Here is a 19,852-nt window from a genome sequence, read left to right on the forward strand (position 1 = left end):
TATGCTTTATTTTGTATTGCCTTTACATATTCTTCCTACTGAAATGGATCACTTCAGAATTCTGTGCATTAAATGTCTTCTCTCTTTTGCCTGCCCATCCCACCAAATAGACCATGTCCTTTTGAAATTTAACAACATCTTCCTCAAAGTTCACAATAATTTCAAATCGTATGCAAATTATAAAATTACACCCTGTATAACAAAGTCCAGGGGATCACCCCTTAATTTCCTGTTTACATTTTCTGATATGCACTCAGAGGATTAAAAAGTACAAGGGAACAGTAAAAGGCAACATACCTGACACGAATCACCAATAACAGCATCCACTTCACCAATTAACTCTGAAAAGCACAACAGGAACATATGAATGTTGGTAATCCCATACAGATAGATAAAGAATGTATATCGCTGTGAATGCTGCCTTCACTGTTTTCCATTTGAAACACACATTAAATAATGAATTGTTTCATCAAAATAAATCAGCAAAGAATACTCCAGGTGGATTGGTGTCATAGGCTCATACTGGTGGGGCTCACCATATGGCTAACACTAATCGTACAGGGAATTCCAGCACACACACAACTCATTTGGTACAACCAGTTCAGACCAGTGTTTATACACCACCTGAGCCTTCTCCCACCCCTTTCAATCAACTTAATCTTCAATTCCTCTTCTCCTGCATAATTTTAATTACCTCCCTCTTAAATGTGTCAAGGTTATTTATCTCAGCTACTCCATGTTATAGCAAGGTTTGTATTCTGACTACTTGCTGCATAGAGACTATAACAATTGGTCACACTGTTTGTTTGAAAACTGATGTTTCAAAAAGGCAAAGCCATTGTTTTCAGTCCCAGTTTCTGTACCCTGATATTTATTTACATCCTGTACCTGGCAACTGACTGAAGCTGAGCTGGATCACTTCCAAATGTTTTCTGTGTTGCCCATGAGATCACCTTTTAAACATTCCTTCCATTACCTTCTGTTACCAAGGATGTCTACTTGCATCATTGGGTTTAAATGGCAGAACATGGGGATTAATGCAAACTCCTAATTATAAATAAATTGACAGTTGAATAGGTACAGACTCACCCTGTGGTTATTGGATTCAGAGGTATTTGCTGTGAACTCTAAAAATAACAATAAATTTGTGCAAAAAATAATTCCAGTTTTATTCTGCAATAGGGTTAGGGTTTTCTGTGGTAGAATATGGTCGAAAGGTTCTGAAGAACAATTAGACTTGACTCAAAATGTTAATTCTTATTTCTCTCTCTCGATGGAGCTCCCAGACTTACTGAGTTCCTTCAGCACGTGCTATTTTATTTCAGATTTGAAACATTCTCAATATTTTGCTTTTTATTTATTATTTACAGCAGAAAAGTGTGGTTACCTAAATGTAAAGATTGAAGCCTAAGGAAAAAATATTTCAAACACCTACACTCATAATAGGCATTGTAAAAAATGGCAGGAAGCAGGTGTAAAATATTAGAGTGTGATAACTGTCTGGTGTTACTTGATCAATATTACACTGCTGTTTGATTTGCTCAAATTAGTTAGTGTGTTCCCATATAGCAACACTGACAATATTGATTGTAAAGCATTTTGAAATGTCTAGTGTCTGTGAAAGTCACTGAATTAATACAAATCTTTCTTTCTGATTGTATGCAGGTTGCTGGCATTAACTAAGGAATAACTTCAGTTCCTAAGAAATGGGCGCAATTACTGTGGTTATTGGATGTTAGGCTTTTGTGGTGCAGCAGTAGTGCCTCTATATCTGAGCCATGAGGCCTCAGTTCAATTCCCATCCATTCCAAAAGTATGTAATAACATGGATGTAGATTTGATTGCTGAGCAAACATCATCTTCCAAGCCCACAGCCACGACCAGTGCCATTTAGAATGACAAGGGAAGCAGATACATGGGAGTTCCCTTCCAAGCCCTTCACCATCCTGACTTGGAAATATATCACCATTCCTGTAGTGTCACTGAGTCAAAACCCTGGAACCCTCTCCCTAACAACACTCTGGGTCCACCTGCAGCATGTGGACTGCAGTGGTTTAAAAAAGCAACTCACCACCATCTTCTCAAGGACAACTAGAGATAGGCAATAAATGCTGGCCAAACCAGGGATGCCTATGAGTGCATTAAAGACAGTTAAAAATTGTCATCTTTACCTGGTTTGGTCTACATGAAGCTCCAGAGCCAGTTTTACATGATTGACTCTGAACTGTCCTCTGAAAGCCAAGGAATTAGGCATGGACAGTGTGGCCTAACCAGCAAAACCCACATTCCATGACAAAATCACTAAAAATAACACAAGTTCCTAATCTTTATTTTGTAATCCATCTGTTCAGAGATGTTATTACACAGTGAGTTTTGAGAAGATTTGTAGCTCAGGTTGAGGTTCTGGATGTAGGTTTGCTTGCTGAGCTGGAAGATTTGTTTTCAGATATTTCGTCACCATACTAGGCAACATCATCAGTGAGGGTCCAGATGAAGCACTGTGGTATGGCCTGCTTTCTATTTATGTGTTTGAGTTTCCTTGGGTCGGTGATGTCATTTCCTGTGGTGACATAATTTCCTGTGCTTTTTATCAGGGTTGGTAAATGGGATCCAAGTCAATGTGTTTGTCGGTAGAGTTCTAGTTGGAATGCCGTGCTTCTAGGAATTCTCATGCATGTCTCTGTTTGGCTTGTCTGAGGATGGATGTGTTGTCCCAGTTGAAGTAGTGTCCTTCCTCATCTGTATGTAAAAATACTAGTGAGAGCGAGTCATGTCGTTTTGTGGCTAGTTGATGTTCATGTATCCTAGCGGCTAGTTTTCTGCCTGTTTGTCCAATGTAGAAAACTCCAATGTACTTGCTACCCTTGTCATTCGAAATGGTACTGGTAGTGGCTGTGGGCTTGAAAGATGATGTTGAAGGAGTCTTGGTGAATTTCTTCTCCGCATCTTGTAGAATGAACGCACTGCTGCTACTGAGCATTGGTGTTGGAGGTAGTTTGTGAAAGCAATGGAAATCAAGTGGGCTGCTTTGCCCTGGATGGTGTCAAGCTTCTTGAGTGTTGTTGGAGCTGCACTCATCCAGGCAATTGGGGAATATTCCACCACACTCCTTATTTGTGCCTTGGGACGAGTGACCTGCTGCAGTATTCGTAGCCTGTGGTCTGCCCTTGTAGCCACTGTGTTTATATGGTTGGTCAATTCAGTTTCTGGTCAGTTGTAACCCAAGGATGCTGGCATTGAATTGAATTAGATTTATTGTCCCATACTCACACGAGTACAATGAAAAATTTAAAAAGTTGCTACTTACGGCACCATTTTCGGTACAAGGCACGTAGGCAAAGGATCTTACTAATTAATTTGAAAAATAAAGAAATTAAAATAAAGTTCAGCATTACAGTCCTTCAAGCAGACCACACTGGGCCTCACTAGCAAACCATGCTGGGCCTCACCACCAGACCACACTGGGCCTCACCACCAGACTATGCCGGGCCTCACCACCAGAGCATGCCGGGCCTCACCATCAGACCAGACCAGGCCTCACCACCAGATCACACCAGGGCCTCACCACCAGACCATGCCGGGCCTCACCACCAGTTCACACTGGGCCTCACCACCAGACCATGCCAGGCTTCACCACCAGACCATGCTGGGCCTCACCCAGCAGACCAAACCGGGTCTCACCACCAGACCATGCCAGGCCTCACTACCAGACCACGCTGGGCCTCAACACCAGACCATGCCGGGCCTCACCACCAGTTCACACCGGGTCTCACCACCAGACCATGCCAGGACTCACCACCAAATCACACCGGGCCTCACCACCAGACCATGCCAGGCCTCACCACCAGACCATACCGGGCCTCACCACCAGACCACGCTGGGCCTACCACCAGACCATGCCGGGCCTCACCACCAGACCATGCCGGGCCTCACCACCAGACCAAACCAGGCCTCACCACCAGACCACACCAGGCCTCACCATCAGACAAAACCAGGCCTCACCGCCAGAGCATGCCGGCCTCACCATCAGACCAGACCAGGCCTCACCACCAGACCATGCCGGGCCTCACCACCTGACCATGCCAGGCCTCACCACCTGACCACGCTGGGTCTCACCACCAGACGACACCAGGCCTCACCACCAGATCACACTTGGCCACGTCACCAGTGCATGCTGATTTCTACCTGGGGTTGCCTGTTCTCACCACCGCCACAGATGCCAGGGACCTCACTTTCCACCACATTGGGCTTGCTTACCCATGATGACTGCACTGTGCTGGGCACGCTCTCCTCTCCACTGCCATCTTCAGTGTCAGTGGTAGTGGAAAAGTCAGTGATGGTAATATTACTGAATGATGGTTTGATTCTCTCCTATTGAATACGGTCATCACCTATCACAAATCTTACTTGTCTATTATCAGCCTGGATATTGCAAATTTGATCTCTCAAAGTGCAGCACCCATACTTATCCGGACTAAACTCCATTTGCCACTTCTTTGCCCTTATCTGCATCTGATCTTTATCCCAATGCATCCTTTGAAACTTTACATGATCCACAACTCCACTGATATTTGTGTCTGCAAAATTATTAATACACCCACCTACATTTTCATTCAGGCTTTGATGTCACACTTGGTCGAATGTGGCCTTGATGTCAAGGGCTGTCACTTTCTCCTCACCTCTGGAATTCAGCTCTTTTGTCCATGTTTAAACCCAGGTTGTAGTGAGATCAGGAGCTGAGTGGCCCTGGCAGAACCCAAACTGGGCATCACTGAGCAGGTTGTTGCTGAGCAAGTTCTGCCTGATAGGACTGTTGGTAACATATTTCATCACCTTACTGATAATTGAGAATAGAATGATGAAGGCAGTAATTTGCAGGGTTGGATCTGTTGATTCTTGTTCATAGAACGTATCTAGGCAATCTGCCACATTGTTGTTTAGATGTCAATGTTAAAGCTGTACTGGAACAGCTTGTCCAGGGGTATGGCAAATTCTTGGTGCTGAACATTGTGCAATCATTGGCAAACATCCCCACGTCTGACCTTATGATGGAAGGAAGGTCATTGATGAAGCAGCTGAAGATAGTTGAGCTTAGGACACTACTCTGAGGAGCTCCTGTAGAGATGTACTGAAGCTGTGATGACTAATCTCCAACAATCAAAACCATCTTCCTAAGAGTCATGTATAACTCCAACCAGTGGAAAGTTTGCCCACAATACTCACTGATTCCACTTTCGTTAGGGCTTCTCAGAACATAGAACATACAGCACAGGAATGGGCCTTTGGCCCACAATGTTGTTTAATTTGGCACAAAATACATTCCTTCTGCCTGCCCTTGGTCCATATTCCTCCATTTCTTGCATATTCATGTGCTTATCTAAGAGACTCTTAAATGACCCTATTGAATCTGCCTCCACCATCACCTCGGAACCACGTTCTACATACTTACCACTCTGTGTAAAAACTTGTCCTCACATCCCCTTTGAACTTTCTCCCTCTCATCTTAAATCCATGGCCCTTAGTATTAGATATTTGAATTTTGGGAAAAAGATTCTGACTGTCAACCCTATCTATACATCTCATAATTTTGTAGATTTCTATCAAGTCTCCCCTCAGCCTTTGCTGCTCCAGAGAAAACACCCTCATTTTTCTAGCCTCTCCTTATAGCTCATACCCTCTAATCCAGGCAGTATCCTGGTAAACCTCTTCTGCACCCTCTCCAAAGTCTCCACCTCCTTCCTGGAATGTAGTGACCAGAACTGAATACAATACTCTAAGTGAAACACAACCAAATTCTTATAAAGCCGCAACATGACATCCTGTCTATTTTACTCAATGCCCTGACCAGTAAAGGCAAGCATGTCATACTTCTTCTCTACCACCCTAACTACTTGTGTAGCCATTTTCAGGGAGCTATGGACTTGAACCCCAAGATCCCTCTGTATATCAGTGCTGTTCAGGCTCCTGCCATTAACTGTATACTTTTCCTTAACATATGTGGGCGGCACGTTGGCACAGTGGTTAGCACTGCTGCCTCACAGCGCCTGAGACCCGGGTTCAATTCCTGCCTCAGGCGACTGACTGTGTGGAGTTTGCACATTCTCCCCGTGTCTGCGTGGGTTTCCTCCGGGTGCTCCGGTTTCCTCCCACAGTCCAAAAGATGTGCAGGGTCAGGTGAATTGGCCATGCTAAATTGCCCGTAGTGTTAGGTAAGGGGTAAATGTAGGGGTATGGGTGGGTTTCGCTTCGGCGGGTCGGTGTGGACTTGTTGGGCCGAAGGGCCTGTTTCCACACTGTAATGTAATCTAATGTAATCTAAATCTAATCTAATTTGATCTCCCAAAAGGCAGCACCTCACACTTACCTGGATTACACTCCCACTTGCCATTTCTTTGCCTTAATCTGCATCTAACCTGCCTCCTCTTCCCCTTAATCACACTGACTTCATGATCTGGTTCCTTACAGGCTTTAGTTACTACCTCCTTACTGTCCACTAACCTCCTCGTTTGGTTCCTATCCCCCTGCCACGTCCGTTTAAACCCTCCCCAACAGCATTAGCAAAAGCACCCCCAAGGACATTGGTTCTAGTCCAGCCCAGACCGTCCAATTTGTAATAGTCCCACCTCCCCCAGAACCTGTCCCAATGTCCCAAAAATCTGAACCCCTCCCTCCTGCACCATCTCTCAAGCCACACATTCATCCTGCCTATTCTTTCATTTCTACTCTGACTCGCACGTGGGTACTGGTAGCAATCCTGAGATTAATCCTTCTGAGGTCCTACTTTTTAAGGGTTTAAGGGTTATGGTGAGAGGGTGGGTAAGTGGAGTTGAGACCACGAAAGGATCAGCCTTGATCTTATTGAATGGCAGAGCGGGCTCGAGGGGCCAGATGGCCTACTCCTGCTCCTGGGTCTTATGTTCTTAAGTAAATGTTCTATGTTGCTAACAACAATTAAATCCTGAAAGAATGAGATCCTAAACTTCCATTAATTTGTTTGCACTGTCAAAGAGGTTAAATTATTAAAGGAATAATTAGGCTGAAATGGGCAGGAGTTCACTTCTTATGGCAAGCTTAATTTGCATCTACAATGCAGATACAGAAACTTCAGCTGGTTAAAAGGTAAACCTTATAAGAAGGTGCCATTTGTGAAGCTAACAAGAGGTGAGTATAGAGACCAGCACGAAGGAAAAGGTGCTGGGGAAACAGAAAAACAGAAACAGAAACAGGAGGATAAATCATCTGGAATAGATGGGCTACACCTCAGAAAGAGACAGTTGAGGAGATTGTAGAGGCACTGGTGATGACCTTTCAGGACTCATTGGAGTCAGGGAAGTACCAGAGATTGGAAAATGTAACATCCCTATTTAAGAAGGGAGGGAACAGAAGGTAGGAAACCATAGGCTGGTTAGCCTGACCTCAGTCATAGAGATGTATAGCACAGAAATAGACGCTTCGATCCAACCCGTCCATGCCGACTAGGTAATCCAACCCAATCTAGTCCCACCTGCCAGCACCCGGCCCATATCCTTCCAAACCCTTCCTATTCATATACCCATCCAGATGCCTTTTAAATGTTGGAATCATACTAGCCTCCACCACTTCCTCTGGCAGCTCATTCCTTAGACGTACCACCCGCTGTGTGAAAAAGTTGCCCCTTAGGTCTCTTTTATATCTTTCCCCTCTCACCCTAAACCCATGGATGTAGGTTTGCTTGCTGAGCTGGAAGGATCATTTTCAGACGTTTCATCACCATACTAGATAATATCTTCAGTGGGCCTCCCGACAAAGCACTGCTGATGATTCCTGCTTTCCATTTATATGTTTGGGTTTCTTTGGGTTAGTGATGTCATTTCCCATGGTGATGTCATTTCCTGTTCTTTTTCTCAGGCGGTGTAAACCGGGTACAAGTCATTGTGTTTGTTGATAAAGTTCTGGTTGGAATTCCATGCTTCTAGGAATTCTCATGCTTGTCTCTGTTTGGCTTGTCCTAGGATGGATGTGTTGTCCCAGTCGAGGTGGTGTCCTTCCTTACCTGTATGTAAGGACACTAGTGAGAGAGGGTCATGTTGTTGTGTGGCTAGTTGATGTTCATGTATCCTGGTGGCTAGTTTTCTGTCTGTTTGTCCAATGTAGCGTTTGTTACAGTCCTTGCACAGTATTTTGTAAATGACATTAGTTTTGCTTGTTGTCTGTATAAGGTCTTTCAAATTCATTAGCTGCAGTTTTAGTGTGTTGGTGGATTTGTGGGCTACCATTATGCCAAGGGGTCTGAGTAGTCTGGCAGTCATTTCCGAGATGTCTTTGATGTAGGGGAGAGTGGCTAGGGTTTCTGGATGTGTTTTGTCTGCTTGTTTGGATTTGTTGCTGGGAAATCTGCGGACTGTGTTCATTGGGTACCCATTCTTTTTAAATACACTGTATAGGTAATTTTCCTCTGCTCTGCATAGTTCCTCTGTGCTGCAGTGTGTGGTGGCTTGTTGGAAAAATGTTCTGATGCAACTTCATTTGTGGGTGTTGGGATAATTGCTTCTGTAGTTCAGTATTTGGTCCGCACGTGTTGTTTTCGGTAGACGCTGGTTTGAAGTTCCCCATTGGCTGTTCGCTCTACTGTGACATCTAAGAATGGCAGTTTGTTGTTGTTTTCCTCCTCTTCAGTGAAGTTTATGCCAGTAAGGGTATTATTGATGGTCTTGAAGGTTTCCTCTAACGTGTTTCATTTAGTGATGACAAAGATGTCATCCTGAAGACCATTAAAAACATTAAGATAGAAGAGGATGAAATAATGGTTTCCTTTGATGTAACCGCCTTGTTCACATAAATCAACATCAACCTGGCCAAGGAAACACTGACTACACTATTAGAAGGCTCAAAGACACATACACCAAACACCACCAACTTCATCAGCAAGGAAGTATCATCAACCTAATGGACCTATGCCTTACCACCCACTTCACCTTCAACAACAAAACCTGCAGGCAAACCAACAGAACACCCATGGGATCGCCGATATCAGGGTTCTTAGCAGAGACAGTAATGCAGAGACTCAAACAAACTCTGCCAACTATCCAACCCAAACTTTGGGTCCGCTAAGTGGATAACACTTGGGAAATGACATCACCATAGAAAATGACATCACCACAGGAAATGACATCACCAACCCAGGTTTAATTGGAAGCACACGAGCTTCAGGAGTGTCGCTTATCACCTGATGAAGGAGCGACGCTCAAGAAGCTAGTGCTTCCAATTAAACCTGTTGGGACTATAACCTGGTGTTGTGTGATTTTTTAACTTTGTACACCCCAGTCCAACACCAGTATCTCCAAATCATATCTGGATGAAGGAACTGACAGCATTGTTGCTACAGCATTTTACAGCATTGTTGCTAAGTTTGCAGATAACACAAAAATAGATGGAGGGGAGAGTAGTGTTGTGGAAGTGAGAAGGCTGGAGGGGCAAATCATGTTGAGGAAGTGGTGAAACTGCAGAAAGACTTGGAATGGGCAAAGACCAGGCAGATGGAATACAATGTGGGAAATTGTGAGGTTATGTGCTTTGACAGGAAGAATAGAGGTGTGATTATTTTCTAAATGGGGAAAGGAATCATATAAGAGGAGAAAGGAATAGAAGCTTGTGCTGATAGGATAAGATAACAGTTGGTTGGGGGTGGGGGGGGAGGAGGTGAGAAGCTTATGTGGATCATAAAAACCAGCAACTGAGATAATGGCCTGTTTCTATACTGGAACATTCTAAACAATATACCTGATGTTTCATTCTGACAATACAGTGAGGACAACTGAAATAGTCATGTTTTATAATCTGAATGACTAATCCATTAATTCATTTTCTGAACTAATAAATTGTCAAGATTTATTGTTTATTTTGCAAATCAATGTTTGTGACTGAGTATCTCAAACTGCTACCTATTAACGTAAATTCTTAAGATAAGTCCAGTTGATTAAAAAAAAGCAGCATACCCAGCTCCTGAACCAGAAGACCTAGGTTTAACTGTGTAATGACATCTCTGAACAGGTTAATTTAAAAACAAAGGTAAGTTAAATTGAGATGGAATAAATGTCCCTGGAATTTAATAAGCAGTTTTCATTGTTCTTTCCTGTTGGATAAAAGAGATGGTAATTGATAAAATAAAAATTCACTGAGTGTTGAGTCATCATAGTTTAGTTTAAACAGGTTTATTTTTAACTCTTTAATATCTTAAGACAGATTATCCTTTCTAAATCCAATTGATACCTCCTGACAAAAAATGGTGTTAATTTTTATTAAACCAGAGTTCACTGTCAAAATAATAGTGAGGCTCATCATTCTTGCCATTATTTATACCTAAGAACCAAAGCAACTTCTGATCAGGGTAGAGGCGGAGTAAAATTATAAAATCTAACATTGCTGATTGAATTGTGCCATTCCATAAGACTGTCTGATATAGGAGCAACATTAGACCATTCGGGCCATGTAGTCTGCTCCACCTTTTGATCATGGCTGATATGTTTTCCAACCTCATTCTCCTGCCTTCTCTCTGTAACCCTAGATCCCCATACTCATCAAGAACCTATCTGTCTGTCTTAAATACATTCAATGACTTGGCCTCCAACAGCCCTCTGCAGCAATGAGTTCCACAAATTAACCATTTCTGAGATGAAGAAATTCCTCTTCATCTCATTTCTAAAAGGAACTGCACTCTGAGGTTTTGCCTTTGGATCTTAATCTCTCCTGCTAGTGGAAACATTTTCTCCACATCCATGCTATCCAGGCCTCTCAGTATTCTGTAAGTTTCAATCAGATCTCCCTTCATCCTTCTGAACGCCACTGAGTACAGACCTAGAGTCCTCAGCCACTTCTCATATGACCAGAATTGTTCTTGTAAACCTCCTCTGGAGCCCTTCCAAGGTCAATCTTCCTTAGATACAGGCCCAAAACTGCTCACAATATTCCAAACATGACCAGAGCCTTATACAGCCTCAGCAGTACATCTCTGCTCTTGTATTCTAGCCCTCTTGAAGTGAACGCTAACATTGTGTTTGTCATCCTCACTGCCACTGACCCTACATGGTCACCTTAACAAAATCCTGAACTAGGACTCCCACGTCCCGTTCAGTTTCTGATTTCCAAAGCCTTTCCTCATTTTGAAAATAGTCATGCCTCTATTCTTTCTAACAAAGTAGAAAACCTCACACTTCCCCACATCATATTCCAACTGCCACTTCTTTGCCCACTCTCCTAGCCTGTCCAAGGCCTCCTGCAGCATTCCTTCAGATGTATTTATGTAATTTGTCTCAGTTTCTGGATTATAACCATAACTCTATGACATTAGTGAGCATAGAAAAGTAGAATACAGCAGATGAATGCTTGGCTCAAGAGATGGTGTGGAGGGAGGCCTTTACATTCCTGGTGCAATTGATCCAGGGACAGGCGGGACCTTTAGCCAAGATGAACATGTGGCAACAAAAGCACAGCAGGGAGCAGTGCCCCATGGGGAGGCATGCCAGTGCTGTGGAGAAAGGGTTGAATTAACTTGTCCACTGGTTCTACATTCTCTAACTTTATACATTGTTTTTTTTTAATGAGGCATTTTATTGAAGGCTTTTGAAAATACAGATTACATTAACTGTATTACCATCATTGACTCAGTTACTTCCTCAAAAAATTCAATTGGATTTCCTTATGCAATACCTATGCAAGTTAAATCCATTTTTCAATGTTTGTTCAATCTCTCCAGCTGACTGGTGTACAATTCCCTACTGTCCTTCTTCAATATAGGAATTACATGAGGTAGCCACTGGTACTCTGATAGTACACCTTTTTCTAATGAATAATTGAGTGACACGTAGAAATGTCTCTGTCATCTCTTCATTAGATTTTTAAAAACAGTTGGATGCAATCTACCTGGACCAAGTGTTTTATTCTTTTCGAAGAGAAAACGCTGGAAAATCTCAGCAGGTCTGGCAGCACCAGTAAGGAGAGAAAAGAGCCGACGTTTCGAGTCTAGCTGACCTTTTGTCAAAGCTTTGACAAAGGGTCAGTTAGACTCAAAACGTCAGCTCTTTTCTCTCCTTACGGACGCTGCCAGACCTGCTGAGATTTTCCAGCATTTTCTCTTTTGGTTTCAGATTCCAGCATCCGCAATAATTTGCTTTTATCCTTTTTGAGTTTGTTTTAGTTCATTCAAAGTAATACTTCATTTATAAAAAAGCAATTATCTAATTGCTTCTCTCACCATTCATTGTTAGTTAAGAATAAGATTAAATCTATGGCACTGAATGACATAGAGTCAGATGATGTGGAGTCTGTGTGGGTGGAGTTGAGGAACCACAAAGGCAAAAAAACTCAATGGGAGTTATGTACTGACCTCCCAACAGTGGTCAGGACCAGGGATGCAAGATGTACCAAGATGTACCAGATGGGCGGCACAGTGGCACAGTGGTTAGCACTGTTGCCTCACAACGCCAGAGACCCGGGTTCAATTCCCGCCTCAGGCAACTGACTGTGTGGAGTTTGCACATTCTCCCCGTGTCTGCGTGGGTTTCCTCCGGGTGCTCCGGTTTCCTCCCACAGTCCAAAAATGAGCAGTTTAGGTGAATTGGCCATGCTAATCTGCCCGTAGTTTGAGGGGAATGGGTCTGGGTGCGTTGCTCTTCGGAGGGTCGGTATGGACTTGTTGGGCCGAAGGGCCTGCTTCCACACTATAAGTAATCTATACTAAAAATAGATACAGTATGTTGGCAAGTCCACGGTGATCATGGAGGACTTCAATATGCAGGAGAACTGGGTGAATAATATTGCTGGTGAATTCAAAGAAAGGAAATTCATGGAATGATTACAGGATGGCTTTTTGGAACAGCTTGTGATGGAGCCCACAAGGGAGCAGGCTTTATGTAATAAGCCAGACTTTATAAAAGATCTTAAAGTAAGGGGAACACTTAGGAGGCAGCGATCATAATATGGTGGAGTTCAGTCTGCAGTTTGAAAGAGAGAAGGCAAAATCAGATGTAATGGTGTTACAGTTAAATAAAGGTAATTACAGGAGCATGACAGAGGAACTGATGAAAACCTACTGGAAGCAGAGCCTAGTGGGGAAGACAATAGAGCAACAATGGCAGGAGTTCCTGTGTGTAATTGAGGACACAGTACAGAGGTTCATCCCAAAGAAAAGAAAGATTATCCGAGGAGGGGTTAGACAGCCATGGCTGACAAAGGAAGTCAGGAAATGTATCAAAGGAAATAAGAGAACCTACAAAGTGGCCAAGAGCACTGGGAAATCAGAAGGTTGGGAAGACTACAAGAACAAACAGAGGATAACAAAGAGAGAAATAAGGAAGTAGAGGATCAAATATGAAGGTAGGCTAGCCAGTAATGTTAAAAATGATAGTAAAAGTTTCTCTTAATATATAAGAAACAAACAAGAGGCAAAAGTTGACATTGGGCTGCTCTAAATTGATGGGAGATAAGCAAATAGCTGAAGAACTTAATAAATACTTTGTGTCAGTCTTCACAGTGGAAGACATGAGTAATATCTCAACAATTAAGGACAGTCGGGGCAGAATTGACTATGGCAGCCATTACAAAAAAGAAAGTGCTAGAAAAGCTAAAAGGTCTAAAAATCGATAAATCTCCTCGCCCCGATGGGTATGTCTTAGAGTTGAGAGAGAGAGATGGATGAGGAAATAGCAGAAGCACTGACTGTGATCTTTCATAGTCATAGAGTCACAGAGATGTATAGCACGGAAACAGATCCTTTGGTCCAACTCGTCCATGCCAACCAGATATCTTAATCCAATTAGTCCCACCTGCCAGTGCCCGGACCATATCCCTCCAAACCCTTCCTATTCATATACCCATCCAAATGCCTTTTAAATGTGGCAATTGTACCAGCCTCCACCACTTTCTCTGGCAGTTCATTCCATACATGTACCACCCTCTGCGTGACAAAGTTGCCCCTTAGGTCTCTTTTATATCTTTCCCCTCTCACTCTAAACTAATGCCCTCTCGTTCTGGACTCCCCTACCCCAGAGAAAAGACTTTGTCTATTTATCCTATCCATACCCCTCATAATTTTGTAAACCTCTATAAGGTCACCCCTCAGCTTCCGACACTCCAGGGAAAACAGCCCTAGTCTATTCAACCTCTCCCTGTAGCTCAAATCCTCCAACCCTGGCAACATCCTTGTAAATCTTTTCTGAACCTTTTCAAGTTTCACAACATCTTTCTGATAGGAAGGAGACCAGAACTGCACACAATATTCCAACAGTGGCCTAACCAATATCCTGTACAGTCGTAACATGACCCTCCAACTCCTGTACTCAATACTCTGACCAATAAAGGAAAGCATACCAAACGCCGTCTTCACTAACCTATCTACCTGCGACTCCACTTTCAAGGAGCTATGAACCTGCACTCCAAGGTCTGTTTGTTCAGCAACATCCCTAGGACCTTACCATTAAGTGTATAAATCCTGCTAAGATTTGCTTTCCCAAAATGCAGCACCTCATTTTTATCTGAATTAAACTCCATCTGCCACTTCTCAGCCCATTGGCCCATCTGATCAAGATCCTGTTGTAATCTGAGGTAACCCTCTTCGCTGTCCACTACACCTCCAATTTGGTGTCATCTGCAAACTTACTAACTGTACCTCTTACGCTCACATCCAAACCATTCATATAAATGACAAAAGGTAGTGGACCCAGCACCGATCCTTGTGGCACTCCACTGGTCACAGGCCTCCAGTCTGAAAAACAACCCTCCGCCACCACCCTCGGTCTTCTACCTTTGAGCCAGTTCTGTATCCAAATGGCGATTTCTCCCCGTATTCCATGAGATCTAACCTTGCTAATCAGTCTCCCATGGGGAAACCTTGTCGAACACCTTTCTGAAGTCCATATAGATCACATCTACCACTCTGCCTTCTTCAATCCTCTTTGTTACTTATTCAAAAAACTCACTCGAGTTTGTGAGACATGATTTCCCACGCACAAAGCCATGTTGACTATCCCTAAACAGTTCTTACCTCCTGACTCTCAGGATTCCTTCCAACAACTTACAAGATGATGCATGGCTTAGAAAGGGTTGAAGCTGGGAATTTGTTTCTGTCAGACGGGGAGATTAGGACCCGTGGGCACAGCCTTAATATTAGAGGGGATCAATTTAAAACAGAAATGAGAACATAGAACATAGAACATAGAACAATACAGCACAGAACAGGCCGTTTGGCCCACGATGTCGTGCCGAACATTTGTCCTAGCTTAAGCACCCATCCATGTACCTATCCAATTGCCGCTTAAAGGTTACCAAAGATTCTGACTCTACCACTCCCACAGGCAGCACATTCCATGCCCCACCACTCTCTGGGTAAAGAACCTACCCCTGACATCTCCCCTATACCTTCCACCTTTACCTTAAATTTATGTCCCCTTGTAACACTCTGTTGTACCCGGGGAAAAAGTTTCTGACTGTCTACTCTATCTCTCTGATCATCTTATAAACCTCTATCAAGTCACCCCTCATCCTTCGCCGTTCCAATGAGAAAAGGCCTAGCACTCTCAACCTATCCTCGTACGACCTATTCTCCATTCCAGGCAACATCCTGGTAAATCTTCTCTGCACCCTCTCCAAAGCTTCCACATTTTTCCTAAAGTGAGGCTACCAGAACTGCACACAGTACTCCAAATATGGCCTAACCAAAGTCCTGTACAGTTGCAACATCACTTCACGACTCTTGAATTCAATCCCTCTGCTAATGAACGCTAATACACCATAGGTCTTCTTACAAATTCTATCCACCTGAGTGGCAAATTTTAAAGACCTATGAACATAGACCTCAAGATCCCTCTGTTCCTCCACCTCACTAAGAACCCTACCGATAACCCTGTATTCCGCATTCTTATTTGTCTTTCCAAAATGGACAACCTCACACTTGGCAGGGTTGACCTCCATCTGCCACTCCTCAGCCCAGCTCTGCATCATATCCAAGTCCCTTTGCAGCCGACAAGAGCCCTCCTCACTATCCACAACTCCACCAATCTTCGTATCATCTGCAAATTTACTGACCCACCCTTCGACTCCCTCATCCAAGTCATTAATAAAAATTACGAACAGCAGAGGACCCAGAACTGATGCCTGCGGAACTCCACTTGTAACTGGGCTCCAGGCTGAATATTTACCATTTACCACCACTCTCTGACTTCGACCGGTTAGCCAGTTTTCTATCCAATTGGCCAAATTTCCCTCTATCCCATGCCTCCTGACTTTCCGCATAAGCCTACCATGGGGAACCTAAAATCCATGTCTCCTACATCCACTGCTCTACCCTCATCCACATGCTTGGTCACCTCCTCAAAGAATTCAATCAGACTTGTAAGGCAAGACCTACCCTTCACAAATCCGTGCTGGCTGTCCCTAATCAAGCAGTGCCTTTCCAGATACTCATAAATCCTATCCCTCAGTACCCTTTCCATTATTTTACCTACCACCGAAGTAAGACTAACTGGCCTGTAATTCCCGGGGTTATCCCTATTCCCTTTTTTGAACAGGGGAACAACATTCGCCACTCTCCAGTCCCCTGCTACCACCCCCGTTGACAGTGAAGATGAAAAGAGCATTGCCAACAGTACTGCAATTTCCTCTCTTGCTTCCCACATAATCCTAGGATATATCCCATCAGGCCCGGGGGACTTGTCTATCCTCAAGTTGTTCAAAATGTCCAACACATCTTTCTTCCTAACATGTATCTCCTCTAGCTTACCAGTCCGTTTCACACTCTCCTCTTCAACAATACGGTTCCTCTCATTCGTAAATACTGAAGAAAAGTACTCATTCAAGAGGAGACATTTCTTCAGCCAGAGAGTGGTGGGCCTGTGGAATTCATTGCCACGGAGCGCAGTGGAGACCGGGACGTTGAATGTCTTCAAGGCAAAGATTGATAATTTCTTAATCTCACAAGGAATTAAGGGCTACGGGGAGAGTGCAGGTAAATGGAGTTGAAATGCCCATCAACCATGATTAAATGGTGGAGTGGACTCGATGGGCCGAATGGCCTTACTTCCACTTCTATATCTTATGGTCTTATGGTCCAATTCAAGACAGATTAGGAGAATTTTCTTTCACTCAAAGGGTTGTGAATTTGTGGAATTCTCTTCCTGAGAGAACAGTAAAGTCTGGGATATTAAATATTTTAAGGCAGAAGGTGTAGGTACAGTTATGATGTTTAATAGACATTTGGATAAGTTCATGAACAGGAAAGGTTTGGAGGGATATAGGCCAAGTGCAGGCAGGTGGGACTAGTTTAGTTTGGGAACATGGTTGGTAGACTGGCTGGGTCAAAGGGTCTGTTTCCATGCTGTTTGACTCTATGACTTTGAGATAAATCTTGATTAACAAGTGAGTTAAAGGGTATTGGGATGGGCAAAAAAGTAGAGGTCACAATCATATCAGCCTAGATGCTATCAAATGGTGAAATCCAATGGGAAATCAAGTGTGTTCATGTCACATTAGACATTCTCCATCCCCACTGCACTGTGTCACAAGCCTGTGAACTTATTGATGACAGCTCTTTGGGAGGCGGTTAGGGCACTATCACAGAGATTTTAGCTTGTTGCTGTGTTAAGAAAACAGAAAAGTTTCAATTAGCACAAGTGTAACGTTTTGGAACGGCATTCCCTTCCACACACTGATCCCCATGATGGTTCTGTTGCCTATTTATAGGAAGCTGTTTGGAGATTTTGGTAAACGTCACCATTTTGTGAAGCTTTCTCAGTTGCCACCTGTTGAGGTAGCATTTACCTTCCAAGCAAGACTGTCAGACAAGCCTCCCTTAGGCCCCTTGGATGGCCCACCTGCATCTCTGTGCTCCCTCCCCATCCCTAAGCGAATGGCAGATCCCAGGGCAGTTTACTAATTGGTCATCTCCGTAAATTTAAGCCAGTGGCACACAACAGAAATGCTTGGGCTAAGGATGCAGAAATGGACCTGACTTTGGACATCAGGTGGACAATTCAGTTCCCTATCTTTTACCATGTTTTGCAACAAGATGGATTAATACATGTGATATGACCTTTCCAGAAAATTATATGAGCAAGTTAACACCTACACCATAAAGCATTCAATTATTTATTTGGAAGTATCCTTTTAGTGGAGCCTGTTGTTTATTACAGAATCGAACACTTTCACATTGAAGCTGCAAGGTTTGGGGTGGAGAAAACCTGGTTGGTAACAGTTGCCTGAAGGAACTGCAGCTGTATTTTCCCCCACCCACACCATGAAGATGGAGTTTGTTTCCTAGGCAGCATGTGATCGAGAAACAGGAGATTAACTCCTCATCCCCATCTGTCACCGGAGCTGAAATTGGCACAGAGAATAAATGCAGAAAATGCTGCCAATACAGATTGAAAAACATTTAAACCTTCATTTTTTTTCCGCTGGAAAGAATCAAAATAAAATGTTCTGATGTTTATTACTACAAAAAATGCAAACTTTTAAAAAATTCCTCTATGATGCTCGGCAAAAACCCTGGTTTCTCTTCAGTTTTAATGAATTTCTCTATCTCCGCCGTCTCTATCCTACCCAGGGGCAATGGGAATATCAGAGTGACAGTGGTACTGCTAACGGTGGGTATAATGTGGGGTGGTGGTGGGGGGTGGGGATGTTGTGGTAAAGATAAACATTATACATTAACACTGTGCCGGGACCAACATTCCTGCTGCTCATTAAGAAAATCACAATGAGATTGTCTTTGCCCATGTATTGAATATGGCCATTCCCAGTGCTGAAACAGCCAGCATTCCCTGTGCTCGCTGTCTTTGGGATGGACGTAGACCCACTGTCTCCCACCAGCTTGGAATTTCTATTGACAAATTCCACAGTCAGTTTCCTGATATTATTCCCCTCAGCAGCACAGCAGAGACAAGGTTGTGCTCCAGATGTGACTTCGGAGCATCCAGCCGCTAGGTCTGATCCTTGTCTCTTGTCTTGCTGGGGAAGGGGGGGGGGGCACTTTATCCTGTCTCACCTCCTGCAGCCAGCCCTTGGCTCTGCACTGCCTCACTGCCCGGGATCTCACCGGCCTCCTGTTCCCTCTCGATCCCTTCGATCTCATGGTGATGCTGCTCCAGGAAAGCAGCAGCCGGGTCCAGCTCGGCACAGGGAGCAGACCCGTTCTCAATATCCATCTTCCTCAATCCCGCAGCTAGAAATGACCAGGAAAACACGGTGTGAGAATGAAGAGAGCCCACAGTCAGTCCAGCGAGTAGGCACTGGATCAGGACGCGAGAGAGCGAGAGAGAGAGAGAGAGCTCTAGCTCACAGCATGAGGCAGAGACTGCGGCTGAGCTCAGTTACAGCAATGGCCAGGGGTGGGTGTGGGGGAGTCTGTCTGAGCAGCTCAGATCTGCCTTGTAGCCCTCCCAGCCAGAGAGAGGGCTCAGGGTGAGCCCAGGAACACAGCAGTACACACTGAAACCCTCTGCAAACAGTGACAACCTCTTCAGGAGCATCGGAAAGGGCGAGCAAAACATTCACTTTTGAAAAGGGACGACCTGAAAAGGAGAAATATTTGCAAGGCTTTGGGGAAAGAGCAGCGAGTGCTAACGGAATGCGAAGATCCAGGGTCCAAGTACACAAGACCAGACTCTAATAGCTAATTTTCTACTAAATGTATTGAATGAAGATGACAGAATATCAGAAATCAGACAGAGCCCTCCAGGGCCCTTGTAGAATATAAAGGAAGCAGGAAAAACTGGAACAAGGTATTAGGAGGGCTGAAGGGGCGAGGATATATCCTTGGCAAATAGGATTGGGGAGAATCCCAAGGTATTTTATACATCCACACGGAACAACAGGATGATTGGGG

The 19,852-nt window shown here is 43.9% G+C and overlaps 1 protein-coding gene across 3 annotated transcripts in view; it reads right to left on the reverse strand.

The window, feature by feature from the left end:
* Positions 1-19,852, reverse strand: part of LOC122539556 (clathrin light chain A-like) — a 70,299-nt gene that overhangs the window by 37,177 nt on the left and 13,270 nt on the right. The window contains exons 2-3 of one of the 3 annotated variants that reach the window (XM_087979845.1): positions 19,013-19,189; positions 298-341 (exon numbers count right to left, since the gene is read on the reverse strand). In XM_087979845.1, the coding sequence (XP_087835971.1) occupies positions 298-341; positions 19,013-19,189 (221 nt within the window). Of the gene's footprint in view, positions 1-297; positions 342-19,012; positions 19,363-19,852 lie in introns of those variants that run through there. The other 2 variants (XM_043674539.2, XM_043674538.2) reach the window with 2 other exon arrangements.

Source organism: Chiloscyllium plagiosum, unplaced genomic scaffold (assembly GCF_037043375.1).
Source record: "Chiloscyllium plagiosum isolate Xiang-an unplaced genomic scaffold, Cpla_swu_hap1 HiC_scaffold_36, whole genome shotgun sequence".
Classification (NCBI taxonomy): domain Eukaryota; kingdom Metazoa; phylum Chordata; class Chondrichthyes; order Orectolobiformes; family Hemiscylliidae; genus Chiloscyllium; species Chiloscyllium plagiosum.